The following is a 16,376-nucleotide window of genomic DNA, read 5'->3' on the forward strand; positions in this document are numbered from 1 at the left end:
TACGGTGCTAACTATACAACACTGACGTTAATTCCTAGTGCCAAAGTGTTTTTGATAGCATTAGTTCGTGTCCAGCTGGGGACCTTTGTTCAAATGTCATTCCTCATCTCTCTCTCTGCTCTCACTTCCTGTCATCGCTCCACTGTCACTGTCCATTAAAAGATAGATTCACATCCTTTAGTCTGTCTTCAAATTACACCGACATGACCATATGTGTGTTAAAATCGTTTTTGGTTGCTGTAATGAATCCTGCTGTCCATACTGGCAGCAAAGAGATCCCTTCCTAAAGCAAATTCAATTTAAATGACGGGGACAAAAGCTATTGTCCGCGTTCTGTGCAAAAAGAAATTGTGTTTCCACAGACAGTGATTCCTTGCTAAAATGCAGCAGACAAACAGTTATGATAAGATATATTGTACACAGAATAAAGACTTTGGATTTTGAACCCCAATGCTTAAATTGAAACCGCTATGCATCCACAATGGACATTAGGCAAAAATCAGTGACAGAAGAATCAAAGAAAACTCACAATGAGTTAGCATTTTAGCACTCCCAGGTTCCCTCTTCTCGAAGTCAGTGGGTTTTTTAAATGTTTTTTTTGGTTAAATGCCTGAAGTAACATCTGCGGTTAACACACGTTTAGGAGACTTTCATGTTGTTGTTGTTCAACGACAAAAAATGCCAACTCACAGAGTTTGACGCTTTTGTGGGTCGTAAAACGGCGGATGTGAACGAGTGGCTAAATGAGACTACAGAACGTCATCACACGCTGGTGGCACAAACTCATATGACCGTGGTGTTGGTTGCTCTTCATTAGCTTTTTACTTCTGGCATTTGAATTTAGGCCTCTAAAAATTCAAAAGCGATGTTGATTTGGGAAGATTATCTTGCTGAAAAACGTTCTAGCAGCGCGCACATCCAAAAGCCGTAAAAACAAGGTGCTGGACAGAACCAAAATAGATGCAAAAGAACAGATAAAGTCTGCACATTAGAGAAGGCTCCCATGAACATTCATTGCCTCCACACGTGTGAGGTTTTCTTCAGACATGTCTGAAGAAGGGATTGGGACCGGTCTTCTTCCACAGACTGTGCAGTGTTGTTCTACATTAACGGAGAACAGACAACCACAAAATGGCTCAAGAATGGGCCGTTTGTATTTTGCACTGACCACTGTTTTCTTACACGCTTGGCAAAAGTTTCAGTTATGCAACCTTTACACTAGATGCCACTAAATCCTACACACTAGACCTTTAAGACAGACTTCAAAATCAGGTGAACCTCTCCATTAAAGGCATAAAATGCACCTATCTTTAAAAAGTTTTAAAGTTTTTTCAGTTAATATAAATTACACTACTCAACAAAGAGCCCAAGTCAGACAGGGAAATTGATTTTCTGAGACTGATAGTGGATATGTGGAGTCACGGAAGAGTGAGTGTCTCATCTCTGACTCACTCGCAAGAAGAGCACACTGATGTCTGATGGTGAAAAGAGCCGGAAACCTTTTAGGGGATGTGCTTTTCACAAAAATTATAAACTCATTCAGGTTTAGCTCAGCTTACGAAATGTCCGTTCACATGTGTAACAGACCTCAAAACCACAAGCAGGAGGAAGTTGTCTAAATATGTTTGCAGGTTTTCAGCAACACATCTGAGATTGTGGCGCCGAGTGTGTGGGCTGAAAAAAACCCCACAACAGCAGTAAATGTGAAACGACACCCTAAAGGTCATTCAAAAATAAAGGCATCCCATGGATCAATTGTGATTCAAGTGCCCTCTGTTAAAGTTCAGCACATACACACATATAAACACACACACGCACACACACACAAATGCTGCCTCCCACTCTCACTTCCACTCATCAGCCGTATTTAATTAAATCTGTTTAATTTGCCTCGTCATTTATCACTTATGTAAGCGTTTGTCACCACATTGTGCTCTGCTATAATCTATTTTTTTCCATGTCACTCATATTTTTGTCATCCTGATGTTTGTTTCCTCTCTCGTCATTTTTTTTTCTTTTTTTTTCTAAAACTGTTCTAAAGTGAGATGCTTTTATGGAATGATTTTGATCTCAGATGTAGATTTTGTAATTATATTCTTCTCTGCTTCCTGTCATCATAAAAGAGTATAATCATAATAATCTAGGGGGAGCGCATATCCTGTCTACATCCAAGCCCACAAGATAATAAACTAATAAATAATAATCAAAGTAATGAAAAACAAAGGCATACTGAATGCAGTTCGTTGCACTATAATTGACATACAGTAAATCTGAGGGCTATAGAAAAGAATTTATATTGTATATTCGTAAAAATACTGTCAAAAAAATAACATATAATTCTACAAAATTACACCCCAGGAGAAAACGTCAGACATAAAATCTGAAGGCTTTTCTTGTTTCCCTTCATTAAAGAAAAGAAAAAGCCCTCCTGTCCCTCCTTTTTTAAAATTCGATCTCTGCATTTTGGTGGAGGGAACGTCTCGCCCCTGCATTACAGTGAAGACATCCTCTAATGAAAAATACTTTTTTATGTTCATCTGAGCATACAAACTGTAGATAATAATAGCGGGGACTGCTCTGCTGCTCAGTGGCAGCTGGATTGCCAGCCTGACTTTAGAAACACTGCCTTAAATTACATCAGAACTTAAACTCATAAATGCAACAGATCCAACCATGATCCGCAGGAAGAGCCAAAAATCCTGCTCATATGTAAGATGGTGTTTGTGGAGGTACATTACATTGTGGTAGACTGTGATGGATTTTGTCCGTCTGTTCCTTGTTTCATTGGTTTCGTCTCAGATTTGATGGTTCTGGCCTCCTCTGACCCTGAATATAAAAAGCAGAGACCATTAATTAATAAATGTGTTTTATTATGTGTATATGGGAAGTATAAGGATCAATGTGCTGGGTCTCTTGATGTAGCCTTCTTTCTCTAGATTACCCCTTGTGACTAAAAATTTAAGCTCTTGTCCCTGCATGAGGTCACAGTACATTTGCATTTAAAAACATCATGTTTCCTCAGTTTTGCTCAGCCTTGATGTAGCTATTAAAGTATGACACAAAACAAGAGCACGTAACACTTAGACAGAGTGAGTTTGGATAGACTTTAACGAAACAGATTTACTTGAGTACTGTAGGGTACAGTTTTGGTGTACTATTTCTATTTTATACTTGATACTTCTACTAATAACTGTATAGACTCCACTACATTTTAAAGGTTAATATTGCACTTCTTACTCCACGGCATTTATTTCACACTTATAGTTAAGAGCTACTTTTTTTTTTTTTTACATAAAAAGCATGGTGCTTATGATAAGATGCCGTGCTACAGCCTGCTAGCCCATAAAACTAGCTAGTAGTATACAAAGTATCTTAAGTTGTCTCCACATTGACAAACTACAACATTAAAATACTCTAACATGTAGGCATATTTGACAGTGATAAAAGCAGAATAATATACTATGCTGTAATATTCCAACAATTTAAGGAGACATTTGCACAATAATTACTTTTATTTTTGATAACTACCTTTTAGTTGCAATGAAGTATTTGTGGCAATTCTACTTTTACGTAGGGGAATACTTCACCCACAAAATGACCATTTGTAAATCTTCTGTACATCCCAAACCTGCATTTTTGCAAAAAAAAAAAAACGAAGAGAAAAGAAAGAGGAAAAAAACCCACACAAAAATCATTTAGCATCTGGCTTTGATAAGAGTATAGGTACACTTTGCTTTCATTTCTGTTTTTTTATCAGCTTGTACAGTTTTAGTGAAAGTTAATGTGTTTGGGAAGTACTTAACAAACAACTGGATAAATAAGACTTGGTTTATACTGCATGTGCTGTGTGAGAGTTTGTAAATGGATTTTTTGATATAGTTTTGCTGTATAGCCTATCTCGGTAGACCGCTTCATCTACCACTGATGTCCAAAGGAAACTTGCAGCAGCCAAGTACAATAAATCATAAGACAACTGAGACAAGTAAAAAACAAATACATTTTTTTTAAAAGTACGTTCATTTACAACATAACAACTGTGCTTAAGAACAAATTTGAGCTACATATACTTTACTTGAGTCTTTTCTTCTCATGCCACTTTACACTTTTACTCTATTGCATTTCAGATGGATATATTGTGCTTTTTAATTCACTACATTTATCTGAAAGCTTTAGTCACTGGTTATTTTGTGGATTAAGGTTTTTGCATGAAAAAACGCAGGAAGAAGCCTATAAAAAATGATACTGTGTTATAAATGAAACTTCCAAACAGTTTATATAAGTACAGCTGAAACAATTAGTTGATTAATCAATGAGTTTATTGAAAGAAAATTAACTGGCAACTATTTTGATAAAGAATGAATAATTTTTATGGGGTTTTTTTTTTGGAGGGGGGGTGTTTTTATTTGTTTATTTATTTTAGATTTTCTGCTTTCAGACTTTGTACTTTTAATACTTAACGTACAATTTCCCAAATAAACTTACTTTTACTTGAGTCACTTTTACAATGCAGGACTTTAACTTGTAACAGAGTATTTTCACACTGTGATATTAGTACTTTTACCTGATTAAAGGACCTAAATACTTCCTTCGCCACTGAAAGGAGGAATACAGTTTTTTCCACAAATGTTTGTTCTCCATAATTTGATGACTTTTATGACATTAATTGATATGAACCAGTATTTAAACGGGAAAAGGTATATTTTTTATTTCTTATTTATTTTCATGTTCTTACTGTAGGTGAACTTTTCTGTGAGCGTAGTTGAATGAGTGGTTTTATATAAATTTTTGGCAACTTAGACCCAAACTTTCAACCAAAAATATCAAGTACAACAAAAGGAAGAGAAGTAAAACATACCTCAAAATCAGCTTTCTCTCTCTCAAACATCGCAGTCAACGCGTAATATAATAAATAACCTAATATACTTGTTTTAAGGGATGCTACTTTTAATAATAAATATAAAATATCTCAATTAAAACGCCAAAGCTTGTACAAAAACACTCGTGTCTTTTGGCACCGGAAGTGTTTGTAAAACGGTTAAAAGCCAGTTGACGTATGCTAGCTAACGTTAGCTGTCAGCCGGGTTCAGTCATTGTGCAGGGATGGAGGTGACACGCCAGAGTAAGTAGCCAGCTACATTTTACTCACTTTATTTTTATCTCGCTGTGAGCATCTTAATAACGCCCAACAGAGCAGAGACCTGAGATGTATTTAAAACGGACTAGCCTCTCCGGTTCCTCTGCTTTTGGTGTTGCTATGTAGCTAGCTAGGTAGCTGCAGGGCTGCGGGTTTATGTGCTCCTCCGCTGGCTAGCACGCGTCTCTCATCACGCTAACGCTGATGTTAACACACTTTACCTTTCTTCTTCAGATTATAAAGACAGTTTAAACACGGTGTACAGCGCAATAGAGGAGGCTGACTTCCTTGCCATCGACGGAGAATTTTCAGGTAACGTTGAGGGTTTTAACAGGAATTGATGTTGAAATAATAAACGTTGCGAGTTTATTGTGGCAGGCGTTACGTGTTTTTTTGGGGGTTTTTTTTAGGGATAAGCGATGGTCCTAATGTCAGTGCACTCACCAACGGACTGGACACACCTGAGGAGCGATACACGAAGCTAAAAAAGGTCAGCAGAATAGATGGATTACTGCACCAGTGCACCATGCTTTCCCTCCATAGCCCACTTTCCTGTTTGTCTCATTTAATCTCTGTGTCCACCAGCACTCCATGGACTTTCTGCTGTTCCAGTTTGGATTATGCACATTCAAGTACGACCAGACAAAGTCAAAGTGAGTATCTGAGAAACAAATACATATTCATCTTTGGTTTATGTGCTGATTTCAGTTTGTAATTTCCAAAACGGTAACAAAAACAACTTTTTTTCTCATAATACTAACACACATTCCATGAACAAACAGAAGCAGGAAGAAGAAAAACTCTTTATACCTGCACCTTTTTTTAACTAATAACAGAAGCTGCTGTAGATACACATACAAATGGCCAACCTTTCTTCACCTGACTTCCTTTTTCGCATCATCCCCCAAAGGACTCCCAACACCTTCATTGCTCATATTTATTCATTTATTTTTTTTAAGAAGGGATGTACATTAATCCACTTTTAGACAAATGAAAATGCACCAGACTCAGCTGATGAGCTAGTTTTCACCAGAAGTCCCTTTGCCTGATGTAAATAGGCACCCTGAAATATAAAATATTACAGCATGTACAATGCTTAAAAAAATGCAGCGCTGTGGCAAAAATACATATAGTACAGTTAAACATGTACAAATAAAGCATAACACAAATAAACAACATTAGTGGATACAATCAAAATGGCAAATGATGCAGGTACAGTATGAGTGTAATCACATGAAGGTGGTGTCTTTATTATATAAAGAAGGTAACATTTGAGACATTTTTAGTTCATTGTCAGGGACAGAGGGAATCTAACTTTTTGTGATTTCTTTGGGAGACAGTTTTTGGACTCAGCATCTGGACAAAATAAATGTGCTTTCACACTGACAAATCAAAAGTGCTAGTTTTAAGTACTATGCCCTGACTTAAGCAGGGCTGAATTACCAGATAGGCAATACAACAGCCCTGGAGTAACTAATTTTAATTAATTAAATAAAAACATTCAATACTCAATCACATTACACAACTGACATATTAAAGGCCTAAAGGAGGGCTCTGTGTTATTAGCAGAATTTGAGGCCCCGTCCTCATCAAACTCTAGCCTTGCGCTATTGTTTGTCCAGATTTATACTTAAATTGTGGGTTTAATCAAGTACCCCACAATAAACTAGGGCCAGGTAGTAATCAGGTTAATCCAGCCTATTTATGTCTTGATGGGAAACAACATATATTTTAATTTCATTTTAAAATGTTCCAAACATGCAACAGCTTGTATAGACTTCCTGCATAACTTTGTCGGATGCAAAAACATTTGTCAACTAACAGAAGTGATCTAGCTTTTGTATGACTTGCAAGCAGGTTATATAAAATAAATTCCCTGCGGCTGCAGTGATTTCACTAATCCTCCTTTCTTGCTTTCCCCTCTCTTCAGGTATATCACAAAGCCTTTTAATTTTTACATATTCCCGAAACCGTTCAACAGGACATCACCAGACGTAAAATTCATCTGTCAAGTAAGTCAGTGTTGCTTCTTGGGGTCATCGGATTGCTTCAGTGTGGACTGAGGAAAAATGAGTTTTTAGTGGCGACAAGACCTTATTCTCACACACACACACACACACACACACACCCACACACACACACACACACACACACACACACACACACACACACTCTATATATATATATATATATATATATATATATATATATATATACAATATATACACACACACACACACACACACACAGTCTGTGTCTTAAGTTTCTGAAAACAGATCTTTGTAAAATTCTGTCCAGGGGCAAGATTTACAGAAATTTCATTTTCAGTGTTGACAATCAGTCAGGAAATGAGATGGTTTAAAGATGATTGTTCCTCAAAATACCTGTGCATGTGTAAAAAGTTGATGCGTCTGTTGGCTTTTTGTTTGAAAGTTGTGAAAATGCAAGAACATCTTTGTAATTTCAGAGTTCGAGTATTGACTTCCTGGCTAGTCAGGGATTTGACTTCAACAAGGTGTTCTGCCATGGTGAGTACACTACAGTGAAATATACTTTTTGTCTTATGATGTATAGCATAGCACCACATATCAAACTTCAACCTATGGAAAGTCTGTTGTGAATGGTCAGTTATTTAGTATATCCTTTGATTAATTACATGCTGTAGTTAATTTAGGCAGTGCATGAATATGTTCTTAGGATAATATTAAACACTTGAACTTTTACTTGTTTTTGTACAAAAAACATCTTTAATTCAGTACAGATTCATTTTGGCACCAGAATCTCAAACTTGTGAAGAGTCCCTCACCCTCAGTGTTGGGTTTAGGAAAGCTGTCATCACCTGTCATACTCGAACAGCTGGCTCCGGGCCGCTCGCTCTTCCCTCAGACTCGTGATAGTGGGTCTTTGTTCGCTTGGGTCCAGACTTCTGAATTGCTGCCCATGAAATGGTGATTTAGTCTGATTATTAGGCTAGTCTTTATAGAAACGTATGTGACTTTTACACTTTGGCAGTCTTTATTTTCAACATGGCAGTGTCTGCTGTAGGTAGAGGGTTATGATGTTGCTTGCATATACCCCTCCACATAACAGTACACATAAAGGTTATGCAGGTTTAGCAGAACCTGCAAGAGCTGAAACGGTTGCGGGTCGCTCTCAACCTTTTCCTTATGCTGGTAATGTTTGTGTTATAAAAAAATGCAGATTGCTTTAACTGCTGCTCAACATTTTTTTTTCTTGTCTTGCTGTAATCTTCAGTAGTTTGTCAGAGCGAGGACTTAAAATATGACAAAGTTTAATGTGATGGACTAACTTAATGCAATTAACTATGAAACAGTTATCTAGGTCAGTGAATGTGTAGAGTTGCCATATATCTTCAGGTCAATACATGGACATAACATAGAGACTGTTTTTGAAGGAATCCCTTACCTAAATCAAGAGGAGGAAGCCCAGCTGAGGGAACAGACGGAGGAGAGGAGAAATCAACACGCCAACGGTGTAGGGACGCCATCCTACGTCTCCCCATCCTCCTCCAAAGGACCTGCACACGTACCTGACGAACATAAAGACTTCATCAACAGGGTGATGTGAGTGCTACAGTACATGAGGAGTACTTTTTGTGTAAAGCATGTAAACTAAAGGCAGTACTGTGGGTCTTGTTTCAGACCGTGATGGTATGAAGAGTTGTGGGTTGTGACAGGGCTGTGTATTAGGACTGTGTATGGTGGCGGCAGCCTTGTTTTCTGTGCAAACTGGAAGGAGACGGTATCATAAGTGTGTGCCCTTATATGTTTTGATCATTTTTGTTTCCCCACAGAGAGAAAGTTGAGGCCCTCTTCACTAACTCAGATAAGACTTTGGACTTGGAGCCATGTACTGGGTAAGCTTCCGCCTCTCTCAAAATACACAGAATGTGTATTTATCATGTACTTTTTGATTTTTTTTTTTTTTCCTAAATCTCTACTTATATTTCCTCACCAGGTTTCAGAGAAAGCTAATATACCAGACACTGAACTGGAAGTAAGTGTCCTGCAACACATTTGCTGCTGTTGTTCTTTTGTGTTGGATTGAAGAAGATTAACATTTGTCTTGTTTTCGCAGGTTTCCCAAGGGGCTTCATGTGGAAACTGTGGAAACAGAGAAGGTACAAACACATTTTATGTCAACCAATTTTGCCCTTTGTTTTTCTGTGAAACATGTTCAATATTGATACAAGTTCTCTGCGTGTGCAGAAGGAGCGCTACATCCAGGTCAGCAAAGTAGATGAAGAGGAGAGGAAGAAGAGGGAGCAGCAGAAACAAGAGAGAGAGCAGGTGAGTTTCAAAATCAGATCAAGATGGACATTCATTTAAAAAAAATGGTTGAAAATCAGCAACGTTTCCCTATAAGGATGCTATGTTTTTTTACTCTAATATTCTTGCCCTAAACAGGAGGAGTTAAATGATGCTGTTGGCTTCTCCAGGGTTATCCACGCCATCTCTAAATCTGTGAGTTTCCTTAAATTTAGTTCAAACTGTAAATCTTCTCGAAGTTTCAAATGTTAAATGTCATTATAATCCTTAGAATTATACTTCAAATCAGTTAATTAGCAGTTGGACTGCATTACGCAGGTTTCATTGCTTCATTACTGGACATGCCTGCATTAACATTGCACCCCTCTGATGCTAATTCATGTTTTTATGTTATAATAATTTGGCTTTGAAAAATCTGACTTGTACCGTTAACCCGTTTCATCTGTCACACAGGGTAAACTTGTGGTCGGCCACAACATGCTGTTGGATGTGATGCACACCATCCACCAATTCTACTGCCCTCTGCCAGAGGTAATACCTAACATGAGTATTTTGAGCTTCATGAAATTGTAGTTTATTGCTAGTAAGTAATGTGATGTATGAATTATTTCTGTCAATGCTCTTTTCTTCAGGATCTGCAAGACTTTAAAGAGGTCACAATGTGTGTCTTCCCAAGGTATTTATTACTTTACTTTGCTAAATTTGTTTATACAAAAGATGCTTTTCTGCTCATTATTCAACATGTTATTGATCATCCATCCACTTGCAGACTTCTGGACACAAAGTTGATGGCTTCAACTCAACCTTTTAAGGTAAATGATCTTCAGTTTAAAAAAAAAAAACTTTACAGGTTAACTGATTTGGACATTGTTATAGTTAAAATGCAAAGGTACTCAACCATTTTAAGGTGGAAACTGGTTAGGGCTTTTTGATAAGATAACCCCAAAAGCAGCGGCAGAATCTTTGGTCAAGTTGCATCACTGATCAGAGCACCAAGCAAACAAGTAGCTCTAAAGTACCCCCAGAATACTGTTAAAGATTTTGTGTCTCCTGAGATCTATTACGAAAATCTAAAGCAGATGAGTTTTATTTTACCTTTGTGTTTCAGGAGATGATAACAAACACCTCTCTGGCAGAGTTGGAGAAACAGCTGAAGGAAAGCCCCTTCAAGTCACCACAAGTTGGTAAGTATATACACTAACATTTTCCTGAACCACTTTTAAAAAATCCTGCCAACACTTTCTTTTGTTCTTTTCACCGTTCCTTTCAGAAACGGCAGAGGGCTTCCACAGTTATGACACAGCCCAGGAACAGCTCCACGAGGCGGGGTACGACGCCTACATCACTGGCCTCTGTTTCATCTCCATGGCCAACTACCTGGGTAATACACACAATCAAACCGATACTGTGTGCAAATGTAAAATAAAAACTCTAAATACATGTGGTCTGACTTGGTCTGCTCAACACTCTCATTACAGGCTCTTTTTTGACTCCACCCAAAGCGTACATCTCTGCTCGCTCCAAACTAATTGAGCCTTTCTTCAACAAGTAAGAGATGGACTTAAATGTATTGTATTTGCTGCTCCTTTTATTAACTGCTATAAAGGTTTGGGGTTTTTAATATGTAATGCTTATTCTCTTATTCTCAAGGCTTTTCCTGATGAGGATAATAGACATTCCCTACCTCAACATCACAGGACCAGATTGTGAGTAAGATGACGGATGCCTATATGTCAGAACTGATGCATTAACTACATACTAAGAAGTTTTTCCGCAAATTTTAAGGTACCCTGTGGAGTTTTTGAACACTAGTAGCACCATGGTGCAGTGTTTTTGCAAGGTCTGTCTTGTTTGTGTTGTGCACACGATATGCATTCTTGCTGCCGCATCTGTGCTGTTGAGCTGAATGACAGTTGGTGGCGTTAATGCACATTAAAGGTCCAGTGCATAGCATTTAGGGGGATTTTTGAGCAGAAATAGAAAGTAATATTCACAACTATCACCTAAAACTAAGAGTCATGTATTTGTTACCTTAAAAAGAGCAGTTTTGATCTACATACAGCGGCTCCTCTTCCATTGAGTCCACCGTGTTCTACAGTAACCAAAAATGGACAAAACATATATTGCCTCTAGAAGGGGCAATTTGCGTCTGCTACTGTAGTATTTGTACACACTTGGCATGCGGGCGAGGTTTCAGCTCTGCTATCTTACTGCTAAATGCCACTAAATCCTGATATAAAGTTGTTTTAAATGATCAAATCAACTAATGACTAATGTAAATGTAAATTATAAAACGTAAACACAAATTGGTTTGTTTAGAAGAGAGCTCCACAGGGAACCTTTTTTTTTTTTTTTAAGCTGCATCAAATGATTTTTGACCCCTAAGGGACAGGACAACACCAAAACAAAATCACAGGCCTAATATACAATCAACGTAACTGTGTTTCTGTCCCTGCCATGTGCTTGAATTTATCAACCAGCCACTTGTTAACCTTAGCTTTAAATTAAAAACTGTCACTACTCCTTCACCTCACCTGTTGCTGTTTTTCCCTCTTTTCTCTCAGTGCAACCTAAAAGAGACCATGTCCTGTATGTCACCTTCCCAAAAGAATGGAAGACGAGTGACCTCTACCAGCTCTTTAGTGCCTTTGGTAAGATGTGATCTTGCCTGATAATTTTGCCTCCACATAGGTATGACCCATTGTTTATCACTCACTTTCTACCTCCTCTGTCCACTCAGGAAACATCCAGGTTTCATGGATAGACGACACGTCAGCATTTGTGTCCCTAAGTCAGACAGACCAGGTGCAGATAGGTGAGTTTCAGATCCTCACTGAATACACCAGACAGGACAAAATCATTTTGATGCTACATTATAATGTCTTTGTCTGCTCATGCAGCTATGAACACCAGCCGCTATGCAGAGAGTTACAGGATCCAGACATATGCAGAGTACATCCAGGGTAAGCAGCAGGACAAGGAGAAGCTCGGCCAGACGCCCAAATCTTGGGGAGAGGACGACTGGGTGAAACCTCACTACACCTCTGCTTCTGCTGGTTTTGGATATCCCAGGTACACCTGAGCTAACACACACTGCATTTTTAACTTGACATTCAATATAGTTACGTCTCAGTTTGAGAGTTTTCTGCAGGTACGCACTGCATCTAATTATAGTGATGCATGTATTTTTTATTTTTGTCCAAGGGGTTTGAGGAAACGCAGCATCAGTCCTGTTCATGGAGAGCAGGGGGGCAGAGACGCTCCAGCTACTGACGGCTGGAGTCACTACTCATACCCGGATAGCACAGGCAGCAAGAAGATGAAAACTGATGGTGTGTAAACGCATGCATGCAGAGGTGCTCTCCTGCTGCAGTGTGTTGTAACATTAAGTGTTTTTTTTTTCCCATGTAAAGTAAAGCATTTCAAGTGAGGAAGCAGAGAGAAAACTAGAAAAAGTATTTAAAAATATGCACATATCTTTTTCTCGTAGGTAAGAATTGTGCATCATTAAACAGGAACAATAGTTACAATGTCATCCATTCAATACATTTGATGGGGTCATTTGTAGCTCTACTCTGATGTAGTCATGCATCTTAAATCATCGTAATATTTATAGTTTTCTTCCAGAATTGTTTTTTATATTTATATAAAACCATATGTGTTGGTTTTAAAGTTTCTTTGCCAGCCCAAGCCTTCTTATGCTTGGTGGTAGACATCAAATGTATCCGTCCTAATTTAGTTAAAGTATAAAGCTGTACTAAGAAGTCTAATTCAAGCTCTAATGCACTGGTTGTCATTTTGTTTACTAGACAAAAGTGGACAGGCAAATGCAGAAGCTATCGAGAGCAAGACCTCAGAAGGATGGTTGAAGACAGCGTAAGTAAAAACGGAGATTGTCATTTATGCTGTCACTGTTATTCTGTTTGCTGTGATGTAAGTCTCTCAACGGTCGCTGTTCCCTGCAGAGATGCATCAGATTCAGCAGGGTCAAGTCCACTTCCTGATGACGATGATTGTGATGATGATGATGATGATGATGATGATGATGAGAAGCAGAGTCCTGAAGGCAATGATGCTGAGGGGACGGTCACCTGGCAACAAGCCCCGACAGTCCGGGGGAGGAAAAGTCAAAAGAACAAGAAAAAGAAGTCTGAAGGTGTGTTTGTCAGTGCGAGAGCTTGATAGCACTTTGAATCAGCTCAGCACCGTTCAAATGGTAAATAACAGGGTCGATGTCTGAGAAATTGTACATGAAATGCTCCTTGTAACTTCAGGTGGTTCTGGTGTGGCAGCAAGTCACTTTGGTTCTCAGTTTACAATACAGCTTTGTTATATGTGCTATGAATAGTTATTACATTTTATTTTGGGTCCTTGAAAAGTCATGGAAAAGTTTGGAAATTTTGTCAATGAAACCCTGGTAGCGGAAACCCTTTCTGAGTAGGCCAACTTATCCAAAAAGCTTAGAGTTCAAACACTAAAATGTACCCAATGAGATTTCAGTGTGATAGCTAAGGTGTGGTTCTTGCTCTTATCTTTGCATGTCTGTCCCTCTCTCTTGCAGGTGCTGAATCCACAACATCACTGTTTGAGGTCCCAGAAGTTTGGTAGCGAGAGGTGAGGGGTGGAGAGGCCACTGTCCCACAATGAGCTCCTGCTCAGTCTCTTCTTTAAGCACTAGGGACGCTCTCCTGTAGGGTCGTACTTCACTGGGAGTGGTGCTCGCCCTAAATTCATGCGTTCACTCAACAGCTGTGGATACCGTGTCCAAAGCTACCAGCCAAGCTATTTGACTTGACTATTGAAAGAGAGAACACAAGCCATAACGACAGCTGCCATATTTTGATCTTATATCAGAGGAGCAGGCAACTCTTCCGGGTAAACACACAGACACACTCTTCACTAGAATCTTAAAAGCTAAACTCCAGAAATGTTCATTTATTTTCTGATGTGTTGTTAAGACTGGAATCTGCCACCACAGCCATGCTGTCACTTTGAAACCATTCATCATTTTTAAGGACACCATCACCTCCAATTAGTCTTATATTTTGTGAGTGTGAGTTGTGTGCGAGTTTGTGCATGTGAGGGAGATGTTCATTTTCTCCGGTCTTTGTATCCCTGTGAATCTGTTTAATAATTTGTGAGAGATAAAATACCACCAGACAGGTCCTGTAGTTTACAATGTCTGGCTGATTTAGTATTTTAATGCAGTCAAATATTTTTCCCATTTTAAATTAATGTATAAGTTCTGTCAACTTCCCCAGTTTTATCAAACATATATAAGCTTATCAATGATAATGTGATGTTTATTATTGGTGGCATTTTGATCCTTCATGAGAGGTGCTTGTTTTCTTTTTGTACAGAATTGATTTCTTTACCTTTTTTGTGTTTAATGTTTTGTAACTGTGTCAACCTGCAACAATGTCAAAGTATGTTCTAATGCAAAAGGTGTAAACGTTAAGAAGACGTATACATTTTTGTATGAGATAGTTTAAAAATACTTAAATATTTCCTTGGAACAGGGGAAAAAATTAAAGAATGTTTCTTAGTATTTGTGTCTTGTCTTCCCTGTTCTCAAGCTCACCAAACGTCAGTAATTGCACAGTACATGTCACTTTAGAACACAAATGTTACAGACAAAAATATTAAGACCTGCGCATCAAATGCCCTTACAGTATTTACAGGTCCTGTTAAAGGTCCAGTGTGTCAGATTTAGGGGGATATATTTGCACAAATGAAATATAAGTGTTTTCTTTAGATCTGAAAATAAGAATTGTGTTTTCATTACCTTAGAATGAGCTGTTTATATCCACATACGGAGCAGGTTCTCTTCCACAGAGCCCGCTATGTTGTTTCTAAAGTAGCCCACAACAGACAAACCAAACACTGGTTGTAGATAGTGCCATTTGCAATTTTGCGTCGACCAGCATGGTTCACTACTTCACCATTAGCACATGGGAGAAGTTTCAGTTGGTTGACATCTGAGACCTCACCTGTTAGATGCCGCTAAATCCTACACAACAGACATTTAACACAGAACATTTGATCTCAGTTTGATGACATTTTTTCTCAAAATATTTGTAATTTCTAAATTGTTCTTTTTTTTAAAATAAGTGACCAGGGTTTCCTGGAGCACAGTATGAAACCGAATTCCTGTTGAAATCATGAAATAAAATTGAATTAAGTATTTTAAGTAATTATGGATATATTTCAGTAAACCTAATAGGTCCCCAAATTAGTCTTAACAGTCAGAATTCCATGTTAAAAAAATACCATAGGCATTAAAAAAATTAAAACTAAATGTGGTTGATTCCATATGGCTGCTTCAACTTCAGTATCCTGGTATAGTGGTGAAGGTTTGACATATTTTTGTAGGCCAACCAGGAAGTTAGCATCGCGCTGGTTCCCTCGTCAAAAACCTTAGGGGATTTTTGATTATCGCCAAAAATAAGCTCTGTGACGAACACGAGTTTCTGAGACTTACATGCTTTCTTCAGCATAATAATCTTCATAGATGAACAATACTTTTGTGTGTTTTGAAGCGGGAATGAAATTACCAGAAGTAAAAAGCTACCGTTTGCGCAACTTCAACGTCACAACTATAAACACTGTAAAAACACTTTAAAACACAATCGAAAAATATCATAAACAGATAAATCTACAAGCTTGATTGCGACTCTGTGAAGCTGTAAAGGTGGATAAGTGGGTTTAATGAGTTTCTGTGTCTGTTGTGATGACGGCTAACGTCCCCGACAAACATTGTAGTCCCATTAAGCCATTTGTTAGCAACTGCCTTTTTTAAGACAAGTAAAATCTCAAAAGTTCGAAAATCGGGTTTAAGCGGACGTATTTTATGTTATAGAACAAAACATCTAATATCTTTAGCCAGTGTTAACCACAGACCTTATTTAAGGCATTTTACCGAAAACCCATTCAAATACCCCTTCGAATTTAAG

General features: G+C 38.1%; 1 protein-coding gene across 1 annotated transcript; it reads left to right on the forward strand.

The window, feature by feature from the left end:
- Positions 1–5,041: 5,041 nt before the first annotated feature.
- On the forward strand, positions 5,042–14,971 carry parn (poly(A)-specific ribonuclease (deadenylation nuclease)). Its single transcript, XM_042485802.1, has 26 exons — positions 5,042–5,119; positions 5,369–5,446; positions 5,545–5,624; positions 5,720–5,787; positions 7,065–7,146; positions 7,602–7,662; positions 8,550–8,718; positions 8,949–9,011; positions 9,113–9,151; positions 9,233–9,275; positions 9,364–9,444; positions 9,562–9,618; positions 9,877–9,954; positions 10,056–10,099; positions 10,193–10,235; positions 10,532–10,607; positions 10,694–10,804; positions 10,902–10,971; positions 11,074–11,129; positions 11,988–12,074; positions 12,164–12,238; positions 12,324–12,495; positions 12,628–12,755; positions 13,233–13,299; positions 13,389–13,579; positions 13,985–14,971. Exons 1-26 carry the CDS (start codon positions 5,101–5,103, stop codon positions 14,029–14,031), a joined length of 2,085 nt encoding a protein of 694 aa, XP_042341736.1. The 5' UTR covers positions 5,042–5,100; the 3' UTR covers positions 14,032–14,971.
- Positions 14,972–16,376: the final 1,405 nt, after the last annotated feature.

The sequence above is a fragment of the Plectropomus leopardus genome, chromosome 4, assembly GCF_008729295.1.
Source record: "Plectropomus leopardus isolate mb chromosome 4, YSFRI_Pleo_2.0, whole genome shotgun sequence".
NCBI lineage: Eukaryota > Metazoa > Chordata > Actinopteri > Perciformes > Serranidae > Plectropomus > Plectropomus leopardus.